The 20261-nt window shown below is 41.8% G+C and overlaps 1 protein-coding gene across 2 annotated transcripts in view; it reads left to right on the forward strand.

Moving 5' to 3' along the window:
• The first annotated feature begins 829 nt into the window (after positions 1-829).
• SMURF1 (SMAD specific E3 ubiquitin protein ligase 1) overlaps positions 830-20261 on the forward strand; it is a 128434-nt gene continuing 109002 nt past the window's right edge. For both annotated transcript variants that reach the window (XM_030211012.1, XM_030211013.1), the window contains exon 1: positions 830-1154. In XM_030211012.1, coding sequence (XP_030066872.1) covers positions 1100-1154 — 55 coding nt within the window. In that variant the 5' untranslated portion in view covers positions 830-1099. The remainder of the gene's footprint in view (positions 1155-20261) is intronic.

Raw genomic sequence — 20261 nt, forward strand, 5'->3', positions numbered from 1 at the left:
GAACCATCTGGCATACCTTCACTTTAGTTGCAAAGTAAAAAGTTAGAATTCTAACTTCAAGCTTTTAACAGAATTAACCCTTCATATGATTTCTTATATATGATTATGCCCATGGCTGCTTCAATTTCATCCTTTAGATTGTAAGCTCCTTTGAGCAGGGCATGGCCTTCTTTGTTAAACAGTACAACACTGCGTAACCCGAGTAGCGCTCTAGAAATGTTAAGTAGTAGTAGTAAGTCCAAAACTAGGACTAACCAAAATGTTCCCTCCTGTGCAGCTGGGTAAGTTGGCATCTCTGTAGGAGTATAGTATAGTATATAAACCTTTCACCAACACTAATAATAATAATAAAGAGTAATGTGGCTTATTACATTGGTTCCAAATTGGAGGAGACACAGGGTTGCAAATATAAATCTTGCAAAGGAATTCTTTCTTTCTTTTTCTTCTCAATTCTCCTTACTCAGTGTGTGGCCTAAAACGTCCCTACTGAAACTAGGCAAGTTGGCAGCGATGTATTTCTTCTTTCACAGACCCATAATCACCACATCAACAATAAAGAAAAAAAAAAAACAAACTAAGCAAAGTTTTTTGTGACCCACAGTGTGTTCAATAAAGTTAGAAGGAACGGGGGGGGGAAAGCCTGTGGTAAAGATCACGTGGCCGGCCGGCGCGGGCGCGCTTCCTGCAATGGGCGGGGCTGTGTTGGACTGTGAAGCAGGTTAAAAAACCTCTTTGGTTGGCTTGGCCGCTTCCTGCGTATGACGTCAAGCGTGCTCGCGCAGGTAGCCAGGGGGTGTGGTGAGCGCGGCGTCGTCCAGTCGCGGTCGGGGGAAGTGCTGAAGGGAATTGAGCGGCGAAGAATTCGCTCGGGGATTTTGTTTTTCTTTTTTTCCTCCCCCTCTTGGAACATTTGTTTTTCTTTAGCGAAAGGGAGGTTTAGCCCCCTCCCCGCAATTCTCTTCTACCGTTTCCTAATTCCTTAGTCCGTTTTCGGGGGAGGGATGGGCCGGGGTCCGGTTTTGCTTCCCTGACGGTGCTGGTTCTTCCTTCAAGCTCTGGCCTTGTGTTTCACCTTCGGGGGGGGGAGGGGGGGGAAGGGATGTCGAATCCCGGCAGTCGGAGAAACGGGTCCAGCATCAAAATTCGCCTGACAGGTAAGGGCCGTCCCCCCCCCCCCCACTTTCCTCAGACTTTGAGGGGAGCTTTGAACTCGCTCCTTCCCTTCCTGCCTCCAGGTTTAGTAGCCTTGAAGCTGCTGCGGGAATTGTCTCTCTCTCTCGGCTCCCACAGTCCTCAGGTGTTGAAAAGGACGTGCAAAACGGGAGTGGAAAGGGGGAGGGGGAGGGGGGGTCCCCTCGGTGCGCTTATGTCGTATTTCTTGCTTGCACCGACATTTCTAGTGCTGTGTCCACTCCTTGCCAAATAGTGAGCTTCGGCACTGATGGACGGAGCGGGAGCGAGGCGATGCGCGCATGCGCGGGAGGGGTGGGGATGGACGGTTCCTGCCGAATTGTGGTCTTCGTGGAGGCTGTAGTTAGACGGACAGTCTGGGGGCAGCTCTGCGGGTGTCCACTTTCCACGTTTATGGAATGAAAAAAACAAAAAAGAAGCTGCAGCCCATCATTTCAGGCTTTTGCTCTTGTACAGAAAAGTTAGTAAAGTTCTTGTAACTGAGTGTGCAAACTTTGCAAAGACGAGATCAGCGGTCTTCAAAGTGCTGGAATGCAAAGAGTGGCTTAGGTGCGAAAGAGATGTGAAATAGTGCGGTTCCTCGTACGGAGAAGTTGTCTAAAACATAAGACTACTTTATTCTTTGTTAAGGAGTATGGCTGAGCATAGTATGGTGTTATAACTTATGTCTATGGTACTATTTAATATATACTGCATTTGTGATTGAAAGGTGACGGGCTTCGAGAAATTAAAAGTATAGTTGAAAAGCAACAAGGCTATATGGAGAGGTAGGGTGTAAGGTATTTAAATGAGAAGGAATTGATTCAGATGAACCCAGGCTGTCTTAGTTTTTTTTTGGAAAGTCAAGAAGTTATGTCAGTGATGGGGGAGAGGCTAATGTTTGTAATAGTTCTGTCTCCTTGAAAAATAAAAAAAATAGAGAAGATTTTTTTTCTAGAGACATTGGTCAAACCATTATGCAGGCCTGGGTGTTTGTTTATTAGAGCAGAAGTTTTGTTTTTTTTGGGGAGGGCAGCTGCAGTCAAAGCAAAGTAGGTCCTCACAACCTCAGCAACTGAAATAACAGGAAGTACTTTTAGCAGCAGAGAGGTTAGGAAGTTTCCAAATATAGTGATACCTCGGTTTTTGTTGATAATCCATCCAAAAACAATCAACAAAAGCCCCAATTTATTTGACTGCACATTTTGTCCATTAGATTGTAAGCTCCTTCGAGCAGGGACTGGCCTTCTTTGTTAAACTGTACAGCGCTGCGTAACCCAAGTAGCGCTTTAGAAGTGTTAAGTAGTAGTAGTAAGTAGTAAAACCGAAACAGACGAAAACCGAGGCAATTATTTCCATATGAATCAATGTAAATCAGATTCGTTCTTGACTCTCCAAAATACATACCAAAAATACATTTTATAGAGAATAAATATAGTCCCATGATGGAGCTAAAGGGAAAGGGTTAACTTATTAGCAAGGGAAACACTTAACAGGGAAAATGAGATTTGAGCACATGTGATTTTATCTTGTGTGTATTGTGTTAGACACACGGGATGATGCTCACACAACGAAAAACGACGCCACAATGAGCAGCAGAATGCGTGGGCCACCCTTTGTTTTTGCAAAATTAGCAGCGAGGTCACGTGGGCACGCCAACGAAATGCGAGACAAAATTTTCACTGAAAAAATCAACCGAAACCGACGATAACCGAAGTCTACGAAAACTGAGGTGTCACTGTAACTCATTTACCCAGGTTTTTAATGGGATGGGGGAGGGACCCCACACACGATCACCCCAGTAATTGACTAAAGGTTTGCCTAAGGCACTTGTGGGCCGATGTTCAGAACCAAATGTGGGCACTAGAGGCAATGGTGCTGGACTAGCACCCGTATTAGTAAGCTCAGAATGCTCAGAGGTTCTAGCTTAGGAGACAATGTACGTGCCAAAAAATTAGCGTAAATAGTACGCTAATGTTAAACGGTTGTTAATGAGATCCTTTTCTATTCCATCCCAATGCGCAGAGAACAGTGCACAAAAAGCCGCCTTACTGCTGAAAAAGATAACGCCAGTTCGGAGCAGGTGTTAGGGTGTTCGAAGAGAGGATTTCTCATAATTCTTTCTTTAAATTCTGGCAATTTTTTTAAAATATGATTTGGAAGTAGAAGGAAGCCCATGCAAGCCCCTAAGCACTGGTAGTGAGAGACAAATGTGTGCAAGTCAGATCAAACCCAAAAATGAAAGTACACATTGGTGTCTCTTTCCTACAATTAAATATAAGCCTTCTAAGTTAAATAAAAATTGGAAAGCTTATATTTAAAGACACAGAAAACGGACGCCAACGTGTGCTTCACTTTCGGGTTTGCCAGGCGCCTGCGCACAGGAACTGAGCTTAACACAAACCTCTTCTGTGCAGGGACCAAGCACCCCCCCCCCCCCTTTTTACTTTTACAGTGTGCATATAATTTGAATTCCGTTTTCTATGAGTACTGGTGAACTAGTTTTCTTCGCTGTTCTAGGGGTATGGTTTCTGTGCTGTTGGCTTACCACAGGAGTTCTGCGCATCAGCCCAATAATATGCTTGCACCAACCCTGATTGCCAAACATAATTTTTAACCAACATTTCTTAATCTGTAAAAATGTTACAACCCACTCAAAAAGCATCAAGCTACTGTGCCATATTGAAAGCAGTTATCGGGTTATTTTAGTTTAAGCATATCTGCAGCCCTAAATTTGTACATGGTTAACCTTTGTGTCCTCAAGCAGATAAACGAGCACTTTATCAGCTTTAGACAATGCCAATACACATTTTTGGTTTGTAGAGGAAATGCTTAAATATGAATGAGTCTGAATGTTTTTGAATCAGATGTTGCCAGTTGCAAAGAAAACTTAGGTATGAAGGAGAGCACTTACCCTTTAAGGGCTGTTAAAACTTAAAACAAATGAGTGAACATTTCTGTGTCCAAGGATTGATTTTTCTTTCTTCTACTTATGCATTTTTAAAAGTGTAATGTGGTGCTCTATCTTCATTTTTACTTCGATGTGCTTGTATGTTCTTATTTACTACTAAAACCAAACACAGGGTGGAAGAAAACAAGTCCAAGTGACCAGCCAATACACAGGAGTAAGAGCTCCAAAACAAAGTTTATTGGGTCCCAATAAACTTTGTTTTGGAACTCTTACTCCTGTGTTTTGGCTGGTCACTTGGACTTGTTTTCTTCCACGCTGTGTTTGGTTTTGCTTGCGTTACTGTGGAAGGAGTGGACCCCCTTTCTCCTTTGTTTCCACATATTTACTATTAAACATTTTTGTTGGGAGTTTCAGGGATGCTATGGATCATTTCTGTAGCTTAATTAAACCTGCTAACGACTTAAAACATCTTTTTAAGCAATAGGTACAGAGAAACATTCTGGTCATAAAGGAAAATTGTTAACTGTTTAAAGCTAGAAGCTCAGTGTTGGGAATTATTTTTGAGGATTTTATTATTTTAGCAGATATTAAATGCATATTTTCATGTCTCTATGTCCAGTGTACAGCGCTGCGTACGTCTAGTAGGGCTATTGAAATAAGTAGTAGTAGTAAGCTGTTTGTAGGGTTTTCTTTTTTTAAATTCAGTTCACAAATTTGGGTCAGGCTGCATAAAAGCATTTTGGTTTACATTGTGCCATTATCTTGTTGAGAGTTAAATTTGTAATATACTTCCTTGCACTTCATTAATGAGAAGGCTGCAAATACAGTGCTGCTGTTCCTTCTTGGGTCCAGATTAGAATGAGATGTGAACATGAATACATTTCTGGGACTCTTGATCTCCTCTTGCTTCTGGAATGGGAAATATTTATATCATGTAGGGTTCCTTTTACTAAGGTGTGCTGATCAGTGCATGCTAAATGTTAAGAAGCCCATAGGAATAAAATGGGTTTCTTATCATTTAGTGCGTACTAATCGTTAGCGCATCTTAGTAAAAGGAGCCTTAATCATGCTTTGCTTTCACAAGGATAATTGTCTTCTTACATGGGTCATTTACATTTAAGGGTCTGGGATGGACATAAAGTTTTGGAAGATTAAATTCTGTATGGCTAATGATCAGTTGAGTTAAGAAATGTTAGCAGTAAGTAGCAAAATCGAAACATTTGTTTTTGCACTTGGCTTACTGATACGTTCATTATCGACTACAGCAGAGTTACTTGATTAGTAAATTGTCTTGCCAGATTTTCTTTTGCCGGTCAGAGAACCATTGCTATGGCTTTGTTTTAATAAGAATCTCTCTCTGCATGAATTCTCATGCTACTCCTGTTGCACTTTCCAGTTGAGTGCCAGTGTGCAGTGATGATGTATCCAACACAGATTATCCTGCATGATCAATAGACTGATTGATTGATGAATTGTGTATGAAACCAGTAGAAAGAAGGTGTGCCAATGAGAGATCATATATACTATAACCAAAACTTGGTATTCTTTCTGTTCCCATAAATTCTGCTTCATAGTTTTTGACTAGGTTCTCCAAAACCTTCCAGTAAAAGGTGGGAGAAGATGCAGTTTTTATTGTTGTTGTGTAAGAGACAAAGTTGGTAATTTGACATTTCCTGGCATTCTCTTACTGAAAATAGACTGGAGGAAGAAAAGTCTAAGGGTGGGGGAGGTGTGTAACTAACTTGTACAGACAATATACATAATGAATACACATCTGGGGGACTTCTGTGCTATAAATATATTTTAGAAATTCTGCTAAATTCTGCAGGCTTTGTCAGGATAAAACAATGAAGTAATTGATTTAAACTGATGCATAGAAAAAGATGTTCCTGCTCAAGCATGCATAATTTAAGATTTTGGTGCAGAATTTCCCCTGGAATGTTACCATAGTGCACCACAACCAAACTTTTGTACTTTTTGGCGACTTTAGTTTGTTGTTCTGCAAATTATAGGCAGCGCCAACGTCTTGCAGCCGCAGTGTTTGCAGTAACATAGCACTGTCATTGATTTTGCTGCAAATGTCAAAAGTTGAACAATTTGTTGCTGCCTGCAGTTCTTGGGCTCCTTAGATTACCAAATTTAAAATTCTAAATGTGAAACTGACTCCATTATAACAAAAACCTGGAAACAAATGTGAATTCACAAAATTAACCAATCAACTGCTTGAAAAGGAGGAAAAAGTCTCAGTGCTCAGGTGCTCTAGAGTACATCTCTATTGCATAGCTTAATCGCTGGCAAAAGCCCTCCTTTAAAATGCAAGAACTTAAAACGGTACACAAAAAGCTCTAATATAAATGGATTAGCTTCACTGTCTAGATCTGATGGTGGCCATCATTTTGCCAAGCTGCCTCAGGGATCAGACAGAGATTAAAAAAAGAGAATGCAGTGCTGCTTTCTACCAATTTTGAGCATTGGGTTAATGTGTATTTTGTGAAGATTGATTTGGGTTGCACTGTAGCTCCATGCCAGTTGATTTCCCCATATTTACAGATCGGCTTTCCCAGCTCATCTCCTCCCACATATTTTCTCCTCCTCGCCTCCAACTTTTTTTTTTTTTGTTTTGTTTTGTTACATTTGTACCCCGCGCTTTCCCACTCATGGCAGGCTCAATGCAGCTTACATATTGTATACAGGTACTTATTTGTACCTGGGGCAATGGAGGGTTAAGTGACTTGCCCAGAGTCACAAGGAGCTGCCTGTGCCTGAAGTGGGAATCAAACTCAGTTCCCCAGGACCAAAGTCCACCACCCTAACCACTAGGCCACTCTTCCACTCTCTCCCTTTACTTTCCTACGGCTTCCATTAATCTCTTCTGCTCCCTCCTCCAGTTTATCAATACTCGTTATCTTTTTCCACCCCCCCCCCCCCCCCCCCCACATACAGTGCCAGTTCTTCCTACAGTATTGCTGAAGTCTTCTGCCATAGTGTGGCTCTCAGTGAGTTTGATCCACAAAGTACGTGAAATCCCACACCGTTTTTCATATTCTTTCTAGATTAACACAGGAGTTTTGGCACCATATACTGACGCTCACTGAGGGGCCAAAGCAGAACGCTTTGCGGTAGAGCCTACACTCTACTGCAAAATACTGAAACCATCCCCACAAAAAAACACAGCATGCTCAAATCAATGAGCGTGCAAATTACTGCCGCATTAAAATTGCGGCAGTAATGCACAGCTGATTGATAAATGTCACATTTCCCATCAGTGCGTGAGTGGTGATTGGCTCAGGCACTGACAGAAAGGGTGACCAAAAAAAAAAAAATGCTGGCAAGCATGTGGGAGCCTTCCTGTCCTTTTCCATTCTGACCCCTGAACAACCCTAGGGTCTGTGACACCCCTCCCCCTCCCAAAGAATCCCTGATGTGTAGAGCACCCACTACCCCTCTGTCCCTGACTTTAAAAAAAAAAAAAGTTCCCTGGTGTTTGTTCCCCCCCCCCCCCCCTCAAAAAAAAAAAAAGACTACCTCCTAATGAGGCAGGAGCCATGCCCACTCGATCCTTCCTCCAGTGCCGTCATTCTGAAAATGGTGGCATCCTGCCCCACCTGGAGCACTCGGAGAATTTTTCCTTTATAGTTTCATACCATCTGGGCAGTTTGCAATACAATAAAATCAAAGTGAGAAGAGTGAAAAGAACTACAAATGTGGACAGGAAAGCTAGACAGTAGCAGTGAGGGAAAAAGAGGCACATAAAAGGGCATCCTGGCCCCGCCCAGTGCATTGCACTGTAATTTTGAGAATGACGGCATTGGCGGCAGGAGCGAATGGGAATTGTTCTTGCTTCACTAAGAGGTACGGGGCCTGAGGAGACTTGGTTGAGGGGCAATCTCCACTAGACACCAGGAACTTTTTCCTTCAAATTTTAAGACAGGGTGGGGGAGGAAGGGGTGCCACTAGACACAAGGGAATTTTTATTTTTAAATCAAAGGGCTGCTGGGGGAGGGGGTGCCCTAGACCAGTGGTTCCCAAATTGATCCTGGAGTACCCCCCTTGCCAGTCAGCTTTTCAGGACATCCAAAATGAATATGCGTGAAAGAGATTTGCATATAGTGAAGGCAGTGTATGCAAATCAAGTTTATTCATATTCATTTTGCATATCCTGAAAACCTGCCTGGCAAGGGAGTACTCCAGGACCAACTTGGGAAACGCTGCCCTGTACAACATGGACTTTTTTTTTTTTTTTTTTTAAATGGGAGGGAGGGAGTCGGTCAGGTCCAGTAGCGAGGGTGCTGATCCAGTTAGCTGGCAGGGAGGTAGGTCATGTTGGGCTGCGCCAACCTTGGACCTGGTGAAACAATTTGCATGGTAAAGGCATTGTTTTTGTTTTCTACATTGGAGCAGTATACTTAATGGCCTCATATGCACTCATTTGAATGTAGTGTGTGGCTATGTATGCTGCACTGAGGTGCATCCTGCATTGCTTGCCATTGTATACTTCATAGTGTCCGCGTGGCTGAGCTTGCGGTAGCTTTCTACATCAGCCCCCGAGATTCATGGGATGCCTGAAATGAATATCCATTTCTGCGGAGCATTGGCAGTGCATCTCAGAAGAAAGCATGTATATCTGTGGTAGTTGGAGTGTGTTGTACATCATGAATCCCAGTGGCGACTGTTTTGCACTCCTTTTTCTCCGGGTCTCTCGTGCAACTTGTCAAATTCTGTGGAAGGAGTGAAAATTTTGCATGGGGGAGAATTCTAACCACATTCTGAATTGCACAGTTGTTTAGATTCCCACCAGTATATGCTGTTTGGTTCTGACTTTCTGGTTGTGGAAACCTGGCAGAATAGCAAGATTTTATTCATATATATGTATATTTTAATTTGAAACATATTGAAATATAACTATTAACAGCATACCATTTAGTTGTCAGATGCTTATCTAAAACAGATTTTAAGGTACTTTAAGTAGAACATTTCTGCAGTGAATTTGTTCCAAGATTTCAAGATAGTGAGCCAACATAGGAAAATGACTTTTTCATTTAACTTTTTTTATGAGACAACTTGGTTTTCTCTTATCAGTTGCCTTTAGAAAGTAAACATATTGTTTGGCAAGAAAGATATTTTTGAAGCTAGAAGAGCATCCAGGATGAACTTTTCATGCCAGCTAGAGCTGCTATGTAAATTTGGAACATACATTATGTCACACATGCCTTTACACTGTGGAATCTGGTTTTTTTTTTTTTTTTTAAGTGTTTAGTCATTAGAACAGACAAAAAGTAAACATTTTTTTATATGATTGAGCGTATATAAGAGGACTGAAAGCTGGATAACCTGGGGGATCCTTAGTCCCAGCATTTTCAGGAAGATCAATTTCACGACCAGGTCATGGTGGAGAGACTGAGCCTACTCTTGGTTTTACTATTGCCTTTCTGGCGTCCAAGGACCTCAAAGAAGCCAGAAAGAGAGAGGGGGCCTTTCGAGGCACATGGAAACCTTGAGGTTTAGGTAACTTCACCTCCTCTGCCGCCTGCGGTTGCAAAAGTTTCCCAATGAGAATTTGTAGGGCCCTTGGTGCTACCTAGGAGTACATCTATCCTTATTTTACTGAGTAGGTCTGCATCACCTCAGACCAGCGGGTTTTGGAGGTTGTGCAGCATGGTTATTCTCTGGAAGCTCCATAATATAGATGTTGCTTCCTTATTTGGACTGGAGGCACCAGTCCCTTCCATTCGTCTGACAGGCTGTTTGTTCTTCTTCAGGGTCCGTTCGAGGTTAGGCTGCATCTAAGTTGTCAATTGCACAGTGGATCAAAGCTGCTATTGAGTGCGAGGTAGATGGCCCTAGTGGCCCTCAAAGACCATTCTACTGCAACTCGGGATACTTCACTACCGAAGGTGCAAACAGTAGCACCTGAAGGTATCTGCAAGGTGACAACTTTATAGTTCTTCACAAAGGAGTGAAGGGATGATCAAGCTGGATGTTCTTGTCTAAATTGATGGCGGCCTTTGGTAGGGTAATGATTCAAGGGGTCTTCTCTCCCCTGCCGTGTGTCTTAAAAAGCAAAGGAGGTACAATGCCAACTAGAGGCAGCAGATTGGTGTCAGCCCAGGGCTGGTGTTGAGCATGTTGGAACCCAGGGTAGAAATAGGGAGGGGGTCCTAAATTACATCAGTAGGCTGTATCTCTCCTTCAGCTTCAGGCAAGCTTGGGAGCCTGTGGCAGTTGCCCTATTTGCACCCACCAAATGCCAGCCCTGGGTTGGCCACTGGGGCCATGGCCTGCATTTTAATGTGTAAATATAGCATCAGCAATTAAGAGAGCTTGAGGGGGGGTGGGAAAGGAGGTTGGTTGGTTTGGCCTCTCCAGTCCAAAAAAAAAAGTGTTATTTTGTCCCTGATGCCAACATATATTAGACTTATTCTGACCAAGTTTTGCAAAGTCTCCAAGTAACTTGATGGGTCAAAAATAAGGACTGACAATCTTGCAGATAGGGAAGACCAAACATACTTCAAAAGATGTGCCAGTCTGTAAAGTAATTTTCTGGTTCAATATCTCCCCCCTCCCCTCCTCACACTTTCCCACACCTTTCCTAACCTCATAGTAGCAGAGGAGAAACAATCTCATAGCTGTTTGTAAAATGCTGAGTCTGTATGTCTGAGGGAATACACTTTAGTACAGATCTGAAATATGTTTGAGGTCTGCATCTGAATTCAGGAAGGAATGGGACAAACACAGAAGATTTCTAAGGAAAATGTAGGAGAGATTAGTTATTGCTATGGACGGGCAGACTGGATAGGCCATATGATCTTTGCCATTATTTTCTATGTTTTTTATGTTTACATGTTAGTAAAATTACCTAGGACTATTCCATTTAAAGAAAAGCAGCGACATAAATCACAGGAGTTAAATGGCTGCAACAGGGAAGCTCAGATTTTAGTGAGCTTCTGAAAAGACCGCAAGTAGTTCCTTTTTCAAGAACTGCTGTAATAGCATTTACCTCTTGACTGCCATAATGACCAATTTATCACTGCTTTGTTTATTTTGAACACGTGGCTAAATCAAATAGGAGTTTGAACACTGTTACCCATTGGACTTCTGTTGACAAAAATCCAGAAAGAATGCGTGAATGTCCTGTAGAGAGAGAGAACATAGTAGATTGTACCTTAGGTCAAATTACCCATTGCTGTGGCTTTTGTGGTATTGAAGTAATCAATAAAATCAAAATAAAACATGAAAAATAAAATGATACCTTTTTTATTGGAAATAACTTAATACATTTCTTGATTAGCTTTCGAAGGGCAACCTTCGAAAGCTAATCAAGAAATGCATTATGTCCAATAAAAAAGGTATCTTATTTTCTTTTCCATGTTTTATTTCTATTGATTACCTTTAAAAGTGGACTAACATGGCTACCACACCTCTCTACTCAAGGTGGTATAGAAGAAAATCTGTCCCTTGCCTTTGGGTGCTTTTCTTTGGGACTGTTCTTGGTGTCATGTCTCTCCAAAGGATATTTCATCATAAGTTTATCAGTATTAATTAGAAAGATTTTGAGCACAGAGATTGTAAATACTAAGTGTTGGTGTATGTTGGCATCATTAATATGCATTATTAGTAAGTAGGTCCCATTCCGTTAAATGAGACTTGTGCTAAATAATAGAAGAAACAAAGAAACATGATGGCAGCTAAGGGCCAAGTGGCCCATCCAGTCTGCCCATTCTCAGTATTTTTTATTTGTTACATTTCTGTCCCACATTTTCCCACCTATTTGTAGACTCAATGTGGCTTGCATAGTACCGGAGAGGCCTTTGCAGACTCCGGTGTGAACAAATACAAAGTGGTGATGTGGTAAGATAAAGTTCATGTGGCACAGCCACATTAGGGCATCGTATAACGGAAGAGTTGTGTTATGTCCATTACGTATGTTAGTTTTGTTGTGTTGCAGATATCAGGCATTTATGTTGGATCGGCAGGGTATGCCTTTTTAAACAGGTTAGTTTTTAATGTAACCACTATCACCGCCTTTCCCTAAGAGATCCCAAGTGCCTGCCCCTTGTTTTCTTAAATGTAGACAGTCTTGGTCTCGACAACCTCCACCGGGAGGCTGTTCCACCCATCCACCACCCTTTCTGTGAAAAACGTATTTCCTTAGATTACTCCTGTGCCTATAACATCTTAACTTCAGCTAACAATAGGGAACTAAGCAGGGTGGGGGAGTATGAAGGGTATATTAATCAGCAGAGTAACTTGGGGAGTACGTTTTAACAAAGAAGTAAGTCTTTAGCAATTGTTAGAAGAGGATGTGGTCCGTTTGCATTTTGAGGTGCTGCAGAAGAGCATTCCAGTATTTGGGACTCCAGTAGCGAAATGAAGAGGTGAAAATCAGCTTATATTTGACACCCTTGCAGTTCGGGAACTGTAGTTAGAGATATGACCGCGCTGCAGGCGTGGCATTCCTTGGTGGAAGATCAATCAAGTTGAGCATACTCCCCACCCTGCTTAGTTCCCCATTGTTAGCTACTGCTTCCCTGGTCTTTCCTTTGTCAACTTTAACTATCTTTTCTTAATTTGTGATTTTCCTAATTTTCTGTAAGCCACATTGTGCCTGCATGTGTGGGAAAATGTGGGATACAAATGAACCATAAATAAAATAAAAAAAAATCTTATGTTCTCTTATGCCAGAGTTTTCCTTCATTTGAAAAAGGCTTACCTTCTGTACATTAATGCCATGGAGATGTTTAAATGACTCTTATCAGATCCCCTCTCTCCCGCCTCTCTTCTAGAGTATACATATTGAGGTCTGTAAGACTGTCCCCATACTCTGACAGAGACCACTAACCAATTCTGTAGCTGCGCTGTGGTCTGACTCCATCCTGTTTATATCTTTTTGTAGGTGCGTCTCCAACATTGCACACAACACTCTAAACAAGGTCTCACCAGAGACTTATAGAAGAGCACTATCACCTTTTTTTTTTCCCCCTTGCTGGTCATTTCTCTCCCTATGCACCCGGACATCCTTCTGGCTTTGACCATCGCCTTTTTTTTTTTTTTTTTTTTTACCTGTTTGGCCACCTTAAGATATGATCACCTTCAAGCCCCACTCTTCTTTTTCACACAGAAGTACGTCACCCTCGATACTGTTCCCTTGGATTTTGTAAGCCAAGTTCATGACCCTGCATTTTTTTTAGCATTAAATCTTAGTTGCCAGTTACTCGCTAGATCTCTGCATACTACTGTATGGTAATATGGAAGCACCTTTTAGTAAATATAGCCTCAAGAATTGTCCCTTATAGGAGGCTTATAGTATTATGCTAACATTGTATTATATCTCTGGGATTTGAATTCCAGTGCTGTTAAATGTGTATATTTTTTATACTGTTTTACGGTAGTTTTATTAGGTTTTAATTTGCTGTTTTCAAGTTTACCACATTTATTGTATTTATTTATGTTCTTGGTTATTTTACTATTGTTATACTGCTAACAAAAATGTAAGTTTTATGTTAAACTGTACCTGTTGTATACCACTTTGGGTGAATCTCTTCAAAAAGGCGGTTACATAAGTAATGCCATACTGGGAAAAGACCAAGGGTCCATCGAGCCCAGCATCTTGTCCACGACAGCGGCCAATCCAGGCCAAGGGCACCTGGTAAGCTTCCCAAACGTACAAACATTCTATACATGTTATTCCTGGAATTTCTGATTTTTCCAAGTCCATTTAGTAGCGGTTTATGGACTTGTCCTTTAGGAAACCGTCCAACCCCTTTTTAAACTCTGCTAAGCTAACCGCCTTCACCACATTTTCCGGCAATGAATTCCAGAGTTTAATTACACGTTGGGTGAAGAAAAATTTTTTCCGCTTTGTTTTAAATTTACTACACTGTAGTTTAATCGCATGCCCCCTAGTCCTAGTATTTTTGGAAAGCGTGAACAGACGCTTCACATCCACCTGTTCCACTCCACTCATTATTTTATATACCTCTATCATGTCTCCCCTCAGCCGTCTCTTCTCCAAGCTGAATAGCCCTAGCCTCCTTAGTCTTTCTTCATAGGGAAGTCGTCCCATCCCCGCTATCATTTTAGTCGCCCTTCGCTGCACCTTTTCCAATTCTACTATATCTTTCTTGAGTTGCGGCGACCAGAATTGAACACAATACTCAAGGTGCGGTCGCACCATGGAGCGATACAACGGCATTATAACATCCTCACACCTGTTTTCCATACCTTTCCTAATAATACCCAACATTCTATTCGCTTTCCTAGCCGCAGCAGCACACTGAGCAGAAGGTTTCAGTGTGTTATCGACGACGACACCCAGATCCCTTTCTTGGTCCATAACTCCTAACGTAGAGCCTTGCACGTGGGAAAAAAAGAACCCGAATTATAGCTACGTCATGCATCACCTTGCACTTGCTCATATTAAACGTCATCTGCCATTTAGCCGCCCAGTCTCGTAAGGTTAATAGATCCCAATAAATAAGATGAGTAGGCTTTAAGAGGGCCCCCGAGGTGGATTGCTGAATTGTGGCATGAGGGAGAGGGCAGGCTGGATGACTGATTTGGGAACAGCTGACTAGTTGGGGGTGGGGCAGAGTTGGCTGGATGGCTGACTGGTAAGTCGTTGAGCAGAGTAAGTAGACTTTTTGGGTGTGACTGGTTGACTAGGATGAGACTGGTGAGGCGTTGGGCAGAATAAGTAGACTTGTTGGGTGTGACTGGTTGACTAGGATGAGACTAGTGAGGACAAGTTGAGCATGAAGAGTGCGTGTGTGTTGCCAGGGGGTGGGGTGGGTGAGAGTGAGACAGTAAGGATGGCAAACTGGTCTGTTGCCATATGGCTAGATCTTTTTTTTTTTTTCTGGATTTTAATTCAGAAATCCTTGGAGCCTGAGCTTCCAGCAGTACAAACTTATTGAAAGTGCTGCAATTTTTGGCAGCCACAGATGCCATTGTGTTGCTGCCAGTATTAAGTAGTTGCAGGAATTTAACACTGCCTTCAGCTCCAAGCAATCCTTGGATTCTGCTCTAAATCCAGAGAGAATCCTATATCTGAGAAATAACATTGTCTCTGTATTTTAGTTTTTCATTGTGACAATGTGACTCAAGGACAGTAATTAAATTGTTATTGTGACAAACAGAAGTGCAAGGAATTAAAAAAAAAAATTTTTTGCACAGAATTTCCCTAGGAGTAAGTTTAGAAACTTTGCCTGAGAGGCAGGGGCTGTGGAGTTGGTAAACCAAACCTTTGACTCTGACTCTTGGTTTTCTGCTGTCTCCGACTGTTATTAGGATTTAAATTTTTGATTCTGGATCTAAAGTACTGGTAAATATAACATATGCTTACCAGTAGTTTTATATCCGGGCAAAATGTTTATATCTAAGTATAAAATGATAAATTTACTATGTATTATAATGTAAGTTTTTATTTTGAAATTGGATTCTGAATCGGTATGTTTTTACCGATCATGACTCCACCCAAAATTGCTTGTGACTCCAGACTCCTCCTCCAACTCCACAGCCCTGCTGCAAGGAGAGATTGGGAGGGTGGAAGGATATGATACACATTCAGAGACCTCAAATGTATAAATGAGAGATGAAGCAAACTTTTTTTCCAGAGGAAAGTATTCTAGTACAAAAGGTCACAGTATGACCCAGAGACTTGGGAGCAAAAGTTTTTCACAGAAAGGCTGCTGGATGCATCAATTAGCCCCACCTCACCTTTAAAGTGAGTGCAGATACACTTAGATCTGTTTTTGGGCTCAAAAATTCGTATTTTTCCTGATCTCTCAAGGCCTACACAGACGAGACGGAGGGCCTTTCTGGAACTCCGCCCTAGGGTGGTGGCACTGGGAGCAACTTTTATATTACGTTTTCCTTGTTATTGTAATGTAATTCTTGAGGGTAAACAGTTTCAATTTGTAGACCCAAAACAGTTAAAACAATTTCTAGATGCTAGAGTGGAATTGAATGTTGTGTGCCCTCCCTAAATGCAGGCTGGGGTCTGAACCAGAGGTTGCAACCATTAGTCCTTAATTATTGCTATATGTTTTACTTTAAATTCTAAATTCTTGGATTCCAAAATTTCCTAAACTTGTGGTCAGAAAGGCTGTTAATGATATTTCTCTTTATTTTTTATTTTTGCCTTTTGTATAAATGCCGATTGCATATTCACGTATTGTGATGCTATATGGAAATATATGAATAAAGAAATAATAAAAAAAAAAAAAAGTGAGTGCAGATAAAAATGGTAATGGGAGTTTGAGGTATGGAAGATCCCTACTGGTCAGGAGGGGAAGTGGACTGTGGAGATAAACTGGAATCTGTTTTCTTTGGGAGTGAGCTGGAGTGACCTTGATAGGCCTAATGGTCCATATCTGATGTCAGTCTGCGACCATGGTAGAGGCAGCGTTGGGGTGCTGGATTATTGCAAGCAATCTGCCGTTCACTTCCTTTAGGGCAGAGGAAATAGAAGGATTTATTTATTTATTTATTGCATTTGTACCCCACATTATCTCACCTTTTTGCAGGCTCAATGTGGCTTACAGGGTGTTAATATGATATAGTCATTACATAGTCTTAGATACAGTCGGTAATAAGTTGAGGGTAAATGAGGATTTAGATGGAAAGGTGTTAGATAAGGTCGTGTGAGAGGTGTTTTAAAACACTGGGGTGATTTAAGGAGTGATTTGATTCATTAAGGATGTCTTTTGTAGGCCTTGTTGAAGAGATGTCTTCAGAGATTTGCGAAAACTAGTTAAGTTGTCCATGGTTTTCAGGGCCATGGGAAGTGTGTTCTATATCTGTGTGCTTTTGTACGCAAAGGTAGTAGCGTATGCCTGTTTGTATTTAATTCCTTTACAGCTGGGGAAGTTCAAATGGAGGAATTTTCGGGCTGATCTTCTGGCGTTTCTGTGCGGTAAGTCCACTAAGTTTAGCATGTAGAGTGGGGCATCTGCGTGAATGATTTTGTGTACGGTCGTGCAGATCTTGAACTCAATTCGTTCCTTGAGCGGGAGCCAGTGCAGTATTTCTCTTAGGGGCTTCGCACTTTCGTATTTGGTTTTTCCAAAGATGAGTCGGGCTGCGGTATTCTGGGCTGTTTGGAGTTTTTTTGATGATGTGGTTAAATCAAATGTGACCTAATGATTCTTCAGACTGAGGTAGCCAGGTTAGTATAACAGTGCCTCAGAAATCAGTCAGGCTGCTACTTTCCAGCAAGGCCACAGGGGGAAACAGGCTAGATCTTTGAACAAATCTTTGCCAGCTTTTGATAACTGTTTAGACAAAAGTGATATGGTTTGGTGCTTATGATAGGGTTACCAGCTAAAGTTTGAATGTTAACTTCTGGTGAAATCTTGAAGATAAAAAAAAAAAAAACCCTAAAATGTTGGTTGTCATCATTGATTTTAAAGTTACCTTTGAACTTCAGGTTAATGCCTTAGCAAAGAAATTGTTTTTCCAGACTGAGACAATTGAGGGCAATTCTATTCTTATCCCCTACAATTTTAGGTGTGTGTGTGTGTAGCTAAAGCTATTTTACTTCCATATTTGGACTGTTGTAATTGTCTTTATAGTGGGTTAACCAATAAATTATACAAAAAGTTGCAGTTGTTTCAGAATACCGCAGTGGCTCATTTTCCAGCTGGGGAAGTTTGAAAGAGCTACTCCGTTCAAATTGCATTGACTCCCAGTTAGGCTGAGAATACAATTTAAGGTTGCTTGTTTGGTTTATGTTTATATATGGTACTAACTCTTATAGACTGGTAGATTTTTTTTTTTTAAATATTCCAAAGTTGTTCATCTCTGCTTGGAATACACAGTGTTTTAAATTGAACTTTCTATTGGTTCAAAATGTTTGTCGAGGCAGCTGTTAGAATCTACTTATGCATATCAGGTTAAGGCAAATAGGCTCCTATTATTTACAAGGCTGTACATAAGTATTGCCATACTGGGAAAGACCAAAGGTCCATCAAGCCCAGCATCCTGTTTCCAACAGTGGCCAATCCAGGTCACAAATACCCGGCAAGATCCCAAAAATGTACAAAACATTTTATACTGCTTATCCCAGAAATAGTGGATTTTCCCCAAGTCCATTTAATAGTGGTCTATGGACTTTGCCTTTAGGAAGCCGTCCAAACCTTTTTTAAAACTCCGCTAAGCTAACCGCCTTTACCACATTCTCTAGCAACGAATTCCAGAGTTTAATTACACATTGAGTGAAGAAAAAGTTTCTCCGATTCATTTTAAATTTACTACATTGTAGCTTAAGTACATAAGTACATAAGTAGTGCCATACTGGGAAAGACCAAAGGTCCATCTAGCCCAGCATCCTGTCACCGACAGTGGCCAATCCAGGTCAAGGGCACCTGGCACGCTCCCCAAACGTAAAAACATTCCAGACAAGTTATACCTAAAAATGCGGAATTTTTCCAAGTCCATTTAATAGCGGTCTATGGACTTGTCCTTTAGGAATCTATCTAACCCCTTTTTAAACTCCGTCAAGCTAACCGCCCGTACCACGTTCTCCGGCAACGAATTCCAGAGTCTAATTACACGTTGGGTGAAGAAAAATTTTCTCCGATTCGTTTTAAATTTACCACACTGTAGCTTCAACTTATGCCCTCTAGTCCTAGTATTTTTGGATAGCGTGAACAGTCGCTTCACATCCACCCGATCCATTCCACTCATTATTTTATACACTTCTATCATATCTCCCCTCAGCCGTCTCTTCTCCAAGCTGAAAAGCCCTAGCCTTCTCAGCCTCTCTTCATAGGAAAGTCGTCCCATCCCCACTATCATTTTCGTCGCCCTTCGCTGTACCTTTTCCAATTCTACTATATCTTTTTTGAGATACGGAGACCAGTACTGAACACAATACTCCAGGTGCGGTCGCACCATGGAGCGATACAACGGCATTATAACATCCGCACACCTGGACTCCATACCCTTCTTAATAACACCCAACATTCTATTCGCTTTCCTAGCCGCAGCAGCACACTGAGCAGAAGGTTTCAGCGTATCATCGACGACGACACCCAGATCCCTTTCTTGATCCGTAACTCCTAACGCGGAACCTTGCAAGACGTAGCTATAATTCGGATTCCTCTTACCCACATGCATCACTTTGCACTTGTCAACATTGAACTTCATCTGCCACTTGCACGCCCATTCTCCCAGTCTCGCAAGGTCCTCCTGTAATCGTTCACATTCCTCCTGCGACTTGACGACCCTGAATAATTTTGTGTCATCGGCGAATTTAATTACCTCACTAGTTATTCCCATCTCTAGGTCATTTATAAATACATTAAAAAGCAACGGACCCAGCACAGACCCCTGCGGGACCCCACTAACTACCCTCCTCCACTGAGAATACTGGCCACGCAATCCTACTCTCTGCTTCCTATCTTTCAACCAGTTCTTAATCCATAATAATACCCTACCTCCGATTCCATGACTCTGCAATTTCTTCAGGAGTCTTTCGTGCGGCACTTTGTCAAACGCCTTCTGAAAATCCAGATATACAATATCAACCGGCTCCCCATTGTCCACATGTTTGCTTACCCCCTCAAAAAAATGCATTAGATTGGTGAGGCAAGACTTCCCTTCACTAAATCCGTGCTGACTTTGTCTCATCAGTCCATGTTTTTGTATATGCTCTGCAATTTTATTCTTAATAATAGCCTCCACCATCTTGCCCGGCACCGATGTCAGACTCACCGGTCTATAATTTCCCGGATCTCCTCTGGAACCCTTCTTAAAAATCGGAGTAACATTGGCTACCCTCCAGTCTTCCGGTACTACACTCGATTTAGGGACAGATTGCATATTTCTAACAGTAGCTCCGCAAGTTCATTTTTTAGTTCTATTAATACTCTGGGATGAATACCATCAGGTCCCGGTGATTTACTACTCTTCAGCTTGCTGAACTGACCCATTACATCCTCCAAGGTTACAGAGAATTTGTTTAGTTTCTCCGACTCCCCCGCTTCAAATATTCTTTCCGGCACCGGTGTCCCCCCCAAATCCTCCTCGGTGAAGACCGAAGCAAAGAATTCATTTAATTTCTCCGCTACGGCTTTGTCCTCCTTGATCGCCCCTTTAACACCATTTTCGTCCAGCGGCCCAACCGACTCTTTGGCCGGTTTCCTGCTTTTAATGTATCTAAAAAAATTTTTACTATGTA

This window comes from Microcaecilia unicolor, chromosome 8, assembly GCF_901765095.1.
Source record: "Microcaecilia unicolor chromosome 8, aMicUni1.1, whole genome shotgun sequence".
Lineage (NCBI taxonomy): Eukaryota > Metazoa > Chordata > Amphibia > Gymnophiona > Siphonopidae > Microcaecilia > Microcaecilia unicolor.